General features: G+C 42.9%; 1 protein-coding gene across 1 annotated transcript in view; it reads left to right on the top strand.

The window, feature by feature from the left end:
• Window positions 1-4,074: 4,074 nt before the first annotated feature.
• LPCAT1 (lysophosphatidylcholine acyltransferase 1) overlaps window positions 4,075-12,273 on the top strand; it is a 55,860-nt gene continuing 47,661 nt past the window's right edge. The window contains exon 1 of the mRNA XM_032220280.1: window positions 4,075-4,530. Within this exon, the coding sequence (XP_032076171.1) occupies window positions 4,372-4,530 (159 nt within the window). The 5' untranslated portion in view covers window positions 4,075-4,371. The remainder of the gene's footprint in view (window positions 4,531-12,273) is intronic.

A 12,273-nucleotide genomic window follows, 5' to 3' on the forward strand; every position in this document is an offset into this window, starting at 1 on the left:
CTGGAGGCATGGAGGCTGCTTGGAAAGATGGTTTATTGGTGGAGAAGGACCACATGGCTTGAGCCCTGAACAGAAAAGGGGATCACAGGCTTCAATGTTGATGGAGAAGAAGAGAGAAGGGCTGAGGAAGGGGCTTGCTAGGCTTTTTATACCCTGTTTAGTCCCACCTCTCTGTTTCCTGTTCCTGTGTAAGAAATGTATTCTGACTGGTTGTCAGACTCCCATGGTGCCATGCAGGGGGCTACTCTCTAGGCTGTGATGAGTTCTCAGTTGCCTTGTGGTCAGTTGAGTAATATCCCTTCCCACTACAGCTGCAGTGAGGAGAAGTCTTTATTATGTAAAGTGGGCTAGCTTGGCCATCTTAATGGCCCATTAGCTGGGGATGGGCAGAAAGCTATAGGCAACTATTCTGTCTTTTAAAACATGTTTCTTTTCACATCCAGAGAAATATTCTGCCTTTTCAATATTTCCTAGGATATTTCATTTTTCTGGGAGAGGGCTGAATGATAACTTCCCACAACGTCTTGCTCCAGCGAGAGGGGTGCAGGCCGGCGGCTCAACAGCCAGGGAAGATGGGGTTTTGGGGTGCAAAAGAGGAAGGGGCGATCTCCCCCTCCCTTCTCTGTCCTGCTGCAGAGCCACCACGGCGCTCACACAGGGCAGCGCAACCCATGGCGAAGGGGGCCCTGATGGGGGAGGTGCTCCAGAGATCTGGGCCGAGTTGCCCCATGCCAGGCAGGAGCAGCCCAGGAGGGCACAGCCAGGAGGGCAATGAGGCCCAGCGAGGCTAGCAGCAGCAAGTGCAGCAGGCCCAGGAGCCTGGCAGAGGCAGAGGGGAGCCGATTCTGACATGCCCTACAGCTTTCTGCCTCATTGTAGCAGCAGCCTGAGCAAGACCCGAGCTCCAGGCCTGGCAGAGTGCAAACCCTGACTGCCGCCTGCTCGAGAATCACAAAGTAAGCTGCAGAAAGAGGGGCCTTTGGCTGTGAGGTTGGTTCCACCACAAGTGCGCGTATGACAAAAGCGTGTGTGACTAAAGCGCGGTGACAAAACCGCGCCGTCAAAACCGCGGAGACGAATGAGTGCTGAAGCGCGCCGACAACAGCGCGACGACAGAAGCGCTCTGTAACATAACCCTAAACCTAACCCTAAACCTAACCCTAAACCTAACCCTAAACCTAACCCTAAGCCTAACCCTAAACCTAACCCTAAACCTAACCCTAAACCTAACCCTAAACCTAACCCTAAACCTAACCCTAACCCTAACCCTAACCCTAACCCTAACCCTAACCCTAACCCTAAACCTTACCTTAACTTAAATCGCGCTTCTGTTGGCGCGCTGTTGTCGGCACGCTGTTGTCAGCACGCTTTTGACATCACGGTTTTAGCGCCGCAGTTTTGTCGGCACGCTTTTGACGTTCACGGTTATGTCGTGCCACGCTCTTGTTGCCTGGTGCCTTGGGCAGGGTTGAGGCTGGCAAGAGAAACTCATCCAGGTGCCCAGAGACACAGAATGAGAGGCAACCCCCAGCCCTTGCTGGCTCAGCTGATTTGCAGGCCACAAATCAAGGGAGCAAGCCTCCATGAGGTGACCAGGAAAGGGAAGGGCTGCCTCCTGTGCTGGCCAAGCCCACCCCTTCACTGGGGCTCGTTTTTGGGGTAGGTCATATTTTTTGGGAAACACAGACCATGCTTGGATGCAGTCTCTGGGCCCGTAACCTGTTAGAAATTCTGTTTATATATAGCAGTAAAACACATGGTGACTGTACTCGTTTGATCTGTAGTGTTACATATAAACAGAATTTCTAACAGATATGCCTAAATATATTGATATCATTTCAAGAGATCAAGCCTGTAATGTTAAGTTTCACTGAATCTAAGAGGTAGGATTAATGAAAATAGAATAAAAGTTGCTATAGGTATCATTTTCTTATTTCAAGGAACAATTCAATTCCCAATCACTTTTTGATGTATCTTAATCTAAGGTTAAAAATAAGAGATCAGCACATACGTCTTTCAGATAGTATTTTTATTTTGATAGGAAGCAAACCTGAAGTTGTATTCTATATAAAGGCAGAGATTGGCAGTTTGTGGACTAGTTCCCATGTGGAAATAACTTTCTGTCCACAATTTAGGGGCAACAATCTGTTTTATTATATAAAATTCTTTGGCTACATACACTTTTGAAATCAATTAATACCATGCGCTAACATTTTTTGCTCACTACTGCTGACAGTCAGTCAATGCTTTGCTCCTTTTCTATGCTTGTCTCCAATTCATTTAGAAAACTGAGTTGAGCAATACCTCTTATCCCCACTACCATTCATAATACTATTATATATTTTGTAAAAGATGTTTTACAGTAGCACTTAATTCAAGGCATATTTGTGGCAACATTAGCAACGTTCCTGCACGTTTATTTGGAAGAACATTCAGTATGATGACACTTAATTCAAGGTATTTAGACCTAAATAAGTATTGTTGATTCTTACCAATCATTATAGAATCTGTTTGTTCCATCAATCTGAATTCTTATCCTCATTCCATCTGATTCTACTAATATAAATGAAAATCCTGGTACGTCAGTTGCGCCCCTTCCTGGATCGGGATGCTCTGTGCATAGTCACTCATGCCCTCGTCCTTTCTCGCCTGGACTACTGTAACGCTCTCTACACGGAGTTGCCCTTGAAGAGCACCCGGAGGCTTCAACTGGTCCAAACTGCGGCTGTACGGGTTATCATGGGGGTACCTATGTGCTTCCATGTTGCGCCCCCTTAAGCGGCCTGCACTGGTTGCCGGTTGTCTTCCGGGTGTGATTCAAGGTACTAATTATGACCTTTAAAGCGCTCCATGGCTTAGGCCTAGGATACCTGCAAGACCACCTACTGCCACCGGTAGCCTCTCACCGTCCAGTGCGATCCCACAGAGTTGGCCTCCTCAGGGTGCCGTCGGCCAGACAGTGTCAGCTAGCGACCCCCAGGGGGAGAGCCTTCTCTGTGGGAGCTCCTTTCCTCTGGAATGAGCTGCCCCCGGAGCTTCGTATAATCCCCGACCTCCGGTCCTTCCAACGCGCCCTAAAAAGTTGGCTTTTCCAGCAAGCCAGCCTGGCCTGAACAAAACAAAATAAATGATTGATTATTGTTCATTTTAATTGAATTTTAAATGTTATTGTTAATCTTCATTAGGTTTGTTTTTTGGATACTCTAATTTTTTTTTAACTTTTGTAATTTTTTTTTTAATGTTGGGAGAAGGGTGGCATATAAATCCAATAAACAAACAAACAAAAAATCCAACTTTCTTCTATAGGAGAAATCTTATGCATGAATACATCAATGTGTGTGCCTTGTTCAATATTGGAAAAAAGAAACTACACCATCAGAGCTAGATATAATCAGAAAAGTGTTGGCCCGTGCGGAACCAGATAGGCTCACTCTTGAACTTAAAAATAAAGGGGGAATCAGAATATTTTGAAGTCTGGAATAGATTTTATGACCGGTATAAGACAAGGTGACAAGACCGGAACAAACTGTATATATTGCGATTGGACAGAAGGATTGATCATGTATTAAGTAGGCTAACTGTCAATAGTTGTGACTAGCTGTATATAAATGTGAATGTATCGTCACTCCGACTTCGCGGTACTGCATTGTTTTAAATGTAAAAATAATAAAAAATATATTGGGGAAAAAATGTTTTGGAAAAGGATTATTAAGGGACATTTTTAAAAAAATCAGGGAATAATTAGGTCTCCTAACCAAGTTTGCTCAAAAGCTCTGCTTGGAAGAGGTTGGAAGCAGGTGTCCAAATGGGAAGGAGATGGTCAATAAATCACTTCCTCCTAAGTGAAGACCGACCGGGCTGCCGGCCAGCTTTTGCTCGGGACGGAGTGGGTCGTCCCGTCCGTCCCCCCCGGTCCCCCCCCCCCCCGCTTTGCTCCTACTCTTCCCGCCCCTTGTCCTAAAACCGCCAAGCGACTGTCGCGCTTTCCCTTCCCCATCACTGCGCCTACTGCGCATGCGCCTCCTTGAGGGCGGGGCCGAAGCCTGGTATAGCGGCGTCTGACAGTGCCGCGCATCCTCTCTCACTCCCTGCCGGTTCAGGGAGAGCCAAGCTGTGGGTCGCTGACCGCATCTCCTCCTCCTCCGCCGCCGCCGCTAACTACGTTGTCGACGGCCTATTTTATCCGCCGCGACCCCGAATTTTTACTCTTTTTTTTTCCTTCCTGGGAAATACATTTTCCTCCCTTTCCCCCCCCCTCCCTTTTTTTTGCAAAGCCGCTGCGCCCATTTTCTTTCTTCGCTCTCTCGCCTCTTTTTTTGCCCCCCCCCCCGCCTTAACCTCCTTCCTCCTCCTCCTCTTTCGCGCGGCACAATGCGGCTGAAAGGCCGGGGATGCTGCGCCGGGAGCAGCAGAGGCGACGGCGATGGAGAGGAGGAGGAAGGCAGCGGGGAAGGACGCGGGCCGCCCCCTCCGCCCATGCGGAGCCCCTTCGCGCACCGGCTGCACTTCAGCGCCTTCCAGAAAGCAAAGGTGGGTGTGTTGTTGCTGGCGCGGGGGGGGGGTGGGTGTTGCACGCGTGTACGCGCGTGCACACATGCACGCGTGTAAGCCAGGCCGGCGGGAGGGGAGGGGGGGAAAAAAAAGGCAAAACGAAAGCCGCCCCAAATACGTAATGGTGCTCTCCAACACTCCCCCCCCCCTCCCGCCTTTCCCCAAAGAAGTGTGCGTGTGTGTGCGCGCGCCCCCGCGAAGCAGCAGTGGCTTTGCTCGTGTCCGCGCCCGAGACATCCCCAGAACCTCTCGTGGGGGCTTTATTAAACGTGCAGAAAGTGCAATTGCGTGCCTGGATAGCTCTCTTTGCCTGTTTGGAAAGAAAGCGGTTCCTCGTTGTTAATCCTGGTTAGGAACGGAACGCAGGCGTGAGAATCCTTCCTATTCTAGTTGCAGCTATGTATGCACTGGGGGGGGGGGGCTGTTGCATCTAAGTGTCCCTTGAGGTTAGCAGTGCAGGGGAGGAAGGGCAAGCAGCTGAATGTGGGGAAGGGACGGCTATTAGTTTGCTTGATCAGCCTAACAAAGGAAGCTGAAGGCCACAGTAGACTTGAGCCAAATTATTAAAAATAAGCAGAGTAACTTCAGAAGGTGTTCTGACAAACCAAACAACAGCATTGTAACAAATGCAGTATTGTAACAAAGCTATACAGTATTTGTTACTGCTGTTTTGGGGGCCCTCTTTCCCCCCCCCCCCCGCGTGCTCCTTTTTTTCATAAAAGTTTCTTTTTTCCCAATCCATCATAGTTGTTGTTAGGTTTTTGTGGCACTTCAGAATCCCGACACAAAGCATGAGAGGTACAAACCTCTTTGAACTTTCATTAGCACTATTTGTATTCCAATGTTTGGTCGAAGGCAAAGCTAGTTAAGGAGTTTGCAAGGATGTTGGGGATCCATAAAATTGTTGCTGCTTTGGACCGCTGTTTTAATAATAATTTCATACAGAAACAATATTAAGGGGAAATAATCAGAAACTGCCAAAAATTTGCATTCACTAGGGTTATTTATCTGTCCCCAGTGTTCCAATTTATTATTCATGTTTTAAAGTTAGAGGCTCCCCAGAACATTTCAGTTCCTACACCCATGTGATAAGCAGACAGATACTATTTTGGGGGCCTAGCAGGCATGAGAGACCAAAAATATCAGGCTCAAATATACTATTTGGATGTGATTGCATTTTTGAGAAACAAATGCAGTACCTGTATCCTAATTGGTTCTAGGAAAACCAGTCCATCTCAGATATAGAATATTGTCAGAGATATTTCTTGGTATGTACTCAAAACAGCCCCAACTTTTCATGCATACCTACCAGGGGTGGGTGGCTAATCTCGTGCACGCGCGCAGTCCTCGTGCACGCACGTAGTTCACGCATGGTCTTAGCGCCTGCGCGATGCTCCAACTGCTTGCGGAGAATCGCGCAGGCGCTGTATGTGCCATGCGCCTGCGTGGAAGCGCAGAAGCCTTCAAAGACCGGTAAGGAGGGCGGGCGGGTGGGCCCTTTGCCGTTCCCGGAAGTTACTTCCTTCCGGGTTCGCCGACCAACCGGTTTGCGGGGACCGCCGCGAACCGGTTGAAACCCACCCCTGATACCTACCCATTATGTGCTGCAGAAGTCAAAAGAAGTGTTACTTTGAACAGAAGCTGTCTTGTTATGTAGGATTTGCTGCTTTATTAGAGAGAAAAAGAATTGAACTCTGCTTTAAGGTCATTGCCCTACCAACTTTACAAAGAACTTGCCCTATTTGAGAGGATGAGAGAATCTCCTTCACTTACTAATTTTTATGTTTTAAAATCCACGTGACAGTAAGTACAATTTTAATCTCCATATCTATGGAGCCCAAAATGAGAAAGTTGGGCTTACTATAGTCACCACAGAAGGGTGGTGGCAAACTTATCGTGGCAACTGAATATGATTGAGGTTTGCTGAAATCCAAGCTTAGTGAAACCCAATGGTTAACCAAGATTGCTAAGAAGTACAGCACTGATTTTCAGCACAACTAAACTATACATACGCTTAAAAGAATTAAAAAGTTTAGTTGCAAAGAAACCCTAGCTTAAATGTCCTAATATCCGAATTATTGTACAAGCCATTTTAACCTCATTTTATTTTTATCAGTTTACCTTCAGCCACATTGTAATTCCAAGGATAGGAACACGAAGTAAGATACATACCTCACATTTGATTGAAGACCTTGCATCAGATCTTCTTTGAGGGTTTTAATATGGCTGAAAATTAATTGATTTTGGAAATAGTGGATTAAACAAATTGTGGTCTAATGTGGGTCCTTCTGTGGCATTCTTTTAGCAGTAACAATATAGTATATACAGAGGATCCAAGAGTAATTACAATATTTCATGTAGATAGCATCACCATAGAATTCTGCGATTGGAAAAGCTGATCCATTTGCCTTTTTCATAGTAATGGCACCAATATTCCGGTAATGTTCTGGGTGCAAGAGGATGATGATGAAGCCATTTTGTCTGTACAATAGTTATGTGCTCTGGAAATCACAAAAGTAATTTGCATTGATACCTGGTGTTATGTCACAAACAGAAACTTGTTATGGCCACATTGTAAAAAAGTTACGCAAAACTTGTAAATGGATATAGTACTGTACTACTTTTGTTTAACTCACTTCTATATTTTGACTTCCCTTGCAAAAGATATATTTTTTCAACATTGGAAATTGACACAGGCATCTTTTACACACACACACACACACACACACACACACACACACTCTATTGAATAGACATACTTTTCAGTTTGAGGGAAATATTTGTTTAATATGAAGAAATGTGCTAGCTTCACTGTCAGATAGCTAAAATTGTTCACAATTTCCTCGAATCTTTGCTCTGTGGTTTATAAAATTGAATTATTAAAAAAAATCCCAAAGTATAAATAGAAAAATGTGCTTATTATGTCCTCCTTTCTAGTTCCAGAATTATGCATGAAATTAAAAATGTGTCTACCCAGACCTGTCTAATCCCAGTCATCAATTATAGCAATAGCAGTAGACTTATATACCGCTTCATAGGGCTTTCAGGCCTCTCTAAGCGGTTTACAGAGAGTCAGCATATTGCCCCCAACAATCTGGGTCCTCATTTTACCCACCTCGGAAGGATGGAAGGCTGAGTCAACCCTGAGCCGGTGAGATTTGAACCGCTGACCTGCTGATCTAGCAGTAGCCTGCAGTGCTGCATTTAACCACTGCGCCACCTTGGCTCATTATAATTAGTCATTGATCCACCTTTCTTTGCCAGCAGCTTTAGCCATTTGTGCTAAGGCACAGAGAAAGTGAAACATCAGACTAAGTCTCAACATTAAAAAAAAGTGAAAAGCCTACATCAAGTCAATATAGTGGAATGCTTTGAAATACAATATAGGGAACAGGTTGAGTACCATCTAAAAATGAGCAGTAAACAGCGTTTTGTTCCTGACCTATTCACTTAATGTTAATTGTATTCCCTATATTAATTGACAAATCTAATGTGTTCCTTGAACTAAGCTATGTTTTAATGCTACCAGTGTTGGTTTAAGCCAGAGGTCTTCAAACTTGGCAACATTAAGACTCCCAGAATTCTTCAGCCAGAAGATCTTAAAAGCCTTAAAGTTGCCAAGTTTGAGGACCCCCCTGGTTTAAGCAGATCATGCAGAGGTTTAGATTAATTTGCTTCCTCCCCTTTCACATCCAGCCAGCATTAAACCAGGATTTATAGTTATGTTGAACCCAAGATATAGTGATTTAAATTTTTGCTTAATCATATCTTGCGGAATAAACAATTAATTGGCTTTTAACTAATCCCTATTTGTGTTCACACAACACATTAAATCAGATCAAAAAATCAAACAAATGACATTATGAAACTTGGTGTGGTTATTAAGAAAAATCTATGTAGGTTAAAGAGATTTTTTGCCCTCTATTTTGCAGCCTAAAGCTTTGAGAGTTGGGGAATTGTTTGTGAGCTATAGCGAATCTCACCTGATCTTTGTATAAGTAATATTCAATGAACTAGTTGATTTAGTAAGGACTAGTTCTTTGTCAAATAATGTTTTTGAGTGTTTAGAAAATCATTTTCTTATTGTTTGTATAATAAGGATTCTCAAAAAAGCAAATAACAAATGAAACGAAAAAGCATGGATTAAATTCATTTTTCCATTTCACTTTCATGTAGTTGAATAATTATGAATTGGTTGCTAATAGCACTGAAATGCGTTAATAGGCAACTAAACATCCTACAAAGTTTTCTTTATGTAACTATTTAGAAACATTTATTCTTAAGTTATATGCTTTTATGATTAAAATTAAAGTAAATGTATTAATATGTTTCTTTTCTGAGTGGCAGGTTCTCTTCTCAATTCCTGTTACTCTTTTACTGCAAAGATACTTTTTCCTAGTGAGGAACAAAAATTAGATTTGTAGGCATGTAAGAGTTTTAAGAGAACCAGGAAGGGTACCTGAGAGACCGCCTCCTGCCGATCACCTCCCATAGACCGATTAGATCACACAGGTTAGGTCTTCTCCGGATTCCATCTGCCAGCCAATGTCGGCTGGCGACTCCCCGGGGGAGAGCCTTCTCTGTCGCAGCTTCAGCCCTCTGGAACGATCTCCCCGTGGAGATCCGGACCCTTATTACCCTCCCGGTCTTCCGCAAAGCCGTTAAGTCCTGGCTGCTCCAGCAGGCCGGGGGGCTTTTGAAATATCCAGCCCCTCGGAAATTGTGACTGTTGTGTATTTTAATATGTTGTTTTGTGTATTATCCCCTTCCCTTGTTTTATTGTAAGCCGCCCGGAGTCCTTCGGGAGTTGGCGGCATACAAGATCAATAAAACTAAACTAAACTAAGCTTAGAAAGCAATAGAATGTGAGTTTTAGCCCACTCTGTGAACACTGCTTGATGATTTTGGGCCAATCCACCCAACCCACTTCGTAGGAATGTTGTGTGGAAAATAGGCAGGAATAATATCTATTTTAGTCACCTTGAATTATTAAGTTACCATATAATAAAGATGGGATAAAAATTATAATTTGCATGGAAAAAACCCTACAATTCTACATGTTTCATAAAGTTTAACAACACAACATAGATTTTTTTCTAATTGTTTTTTGCAGCTGATCCTATTTAATTTTTCCTTGAACCCAGGAAATAAATCATCTAAGGGGAAGTTGACCAACTGCAAAACTGCTTGCCTTGCATCTATATTACATCTTTTCTGCTTGCTCACCCAGCTGTTTTTATATAATATAATTGTTAATATAAATGAGAGAGAATACAAGAAAAGGGGGGAGGTAGATACTTTTCTTCAGGGAGAAGAAAAGGCAAGAACATGGGGAATATAAGTAAGAGTAATTTTCAGATTGTGTGGCTTATCTGCTAATTTAGATATAGAGCTGGTATTTATGGAATGAAAATGCTTCAAGTGATTCAATTTTAACTTCTCCATAGATTTTTACTCATTTCTTTAAAAAAAAGTCTTTGTTGAATCACATTGCTTCATAGCCATCCTATCATCAAGATCTAAATAGCATATTTCTCATCTGTGGTTTGCAACTGATGAGTCCTCACCAGACAGGAGAAGTACTTAATATAACCTTGAAATTGCACAAGTAAATTCCATTGGAAAATTGCTATATTTATGCTGAATTAAACCAAATCCTTAATTTTAGTTCCTTTGTGTGTTTGTTTATATTTAACATGCTATTAAAGTAGTGGTTTAATGAAGCATCTAGAATAAAATGGAGCCAGAGATAAAGTTGTGTGGTAGAAAACATAACACCTGCCATTTATTAAGATTCTTGAACAAAACACTTGGCCAGGTAGAATAAGATACATCTTACAAACTTAACTATAGACATATTCAGGAAAAATGAAACAAATTAATTATGGGGTTCCCAAATATGTAATCTCACGTGTTAAATTAAAATACATTGGATAACATAATTATCATTCAAAATTTAAAATAAAAATAATGACATATCACTTCCATAGATTTGTGGAGATAACTGAATGCATATGTCTATGAAGTCACAGTTTAGTTTGACTTGAAGACAACATTATTTTTCTTTTCTCATCAACTTATTTTAGGTGTAGTCTCCTTACGTGTATTCTTTTTTAAAATGCAGTAAAATATTCACTGGTTATGGTTTTTTTATGTGGCTAGTTTAGTTTTCATACTTGTAATTATGTATTTCTTTTTCCAGTACAGTAATTTGTGAGGAAGTATTTTGGGATGTTCAAATTTAACTGCTATTACTTGTGCCCGAAAATCCACCTGTCCCAGTGGTGGGTTCCGGATCTCAGTGCAACCAGTACAGTGCAACGGGGTCCGGCGTCCATCACATGAACGCACGCGCATGCGTACTTATCGCCTGCGACGCTCCGCGATGTTCCAGCTGCTCGCCGGAGCATCGCACGGGCTGTACACTCCTTGCGGGGAAGCCCCAAAGAGCTCAAATATCGGTAAGGAGCGTGGGAGGGCGGAGCACCATACCGGAATGGTACCCAGTGCTCCTGGCAGGCACCAATACACCCGTACCGGGGCGTGCCGGTCGTAACCCACCACTGACCTGTCCCTTCAAAAGCTATCGAATGAGTCTTGATACAATTTGCATGGAATAATTCTATTTGCAAAATAGTCCATCTGTAATGTTCTATCATATTATTTGTTTTCTTTGGTAGGTGATCTAGGGATTTCCCCGCCCCCCTTCATTCATTTGTGTGTGTAATTCTTGGAGACTGGTGGACATGTCCTTGCAGCTTTCCTCGCAAGGTTTTTCTGAAGTAGTTTGCTGTTCCCTCTTTCCCAGGGCTGAAAAAAAGTGACTGACCCAAGGTTACTTAGCTGGCTTTGTGTCAAAAGCAGGACTAGAACTCACAGTTTCGTGGTTCTAGCCTGATGCCCTAGTTACTACACCAAACTAGCTCGCTCTAGGGCACAGGTGTCAAACTCGATCGCATCACGTGCTGTATTGTGACGTACCACAATCTTTTGGGGGTGGGGGTGGCCTGCATGTGACGTATCCAGCCCATGGGTCACTAATTTAACAGGCCTATTCTAGGGATTTAGTTACCATCAAAGATAATCCATAATTATTCGAACTGTTTCTACTACACTTTAAAATTACCTGTTTATTAGGTAACACCAGATCTCACTGAAAATCTAATAGATTTAGGAATAAACTTTCAATTTGAGGCTCTGCTGCTTATGAATTTAAGGTTAAAGTGGAGGTAGTGCTCACTGTTTTACTAAACAGTGAATAAGAATTATTCTCAACAGCTTACTACCTAACATTTTCTGGTGTCTTACCATTCTAGAATAGCATAGTGATTATGATATCGAAGAGCAGCTCTGCTGATGTGAAAAGAATGCATTTTTCTTCAACAGGAGCCAGCGAAATGGCAAAAAGCCCATAAACAGTGTCTGTGTTATTAAACAGAATCCAGACTAAATGTGAGAATTTTATATCCATGTCATAGCAAAAGAGTTTTTCTTCCTTTTTTCCTATGTTGAAAGCTGCCAGCAATAGTCTCTGATGCTTGACTATGGAAGAACCTCTGTTGTTCATAGGATTAGTATGTGATTTTCGTTTGATTGGCAAAGATCTGCTATTTGAAGAAAAATGGCTGAGCTGTTTGCCAAAGAGTAAGAACTGTAGGGTGCAACAATGAAATCTACAACTCTTCTGGTGCCCCTTGATTTTAATCAAAACACATTCATGCC

Source organism: Thamnophis elegans, chromosome 6, assembly GCF_009769535.1.
Source record: "Thamnophis elegans isolate rThaEle1 chromosome 6, rThaEle1.pri, whole genome shotgun sequence".
NCBI lineage: Eukaryota > Metazoa > Chordata > Lepidosauria > Squamata > Colubridae > Thamnophis > Thamnophis elegans.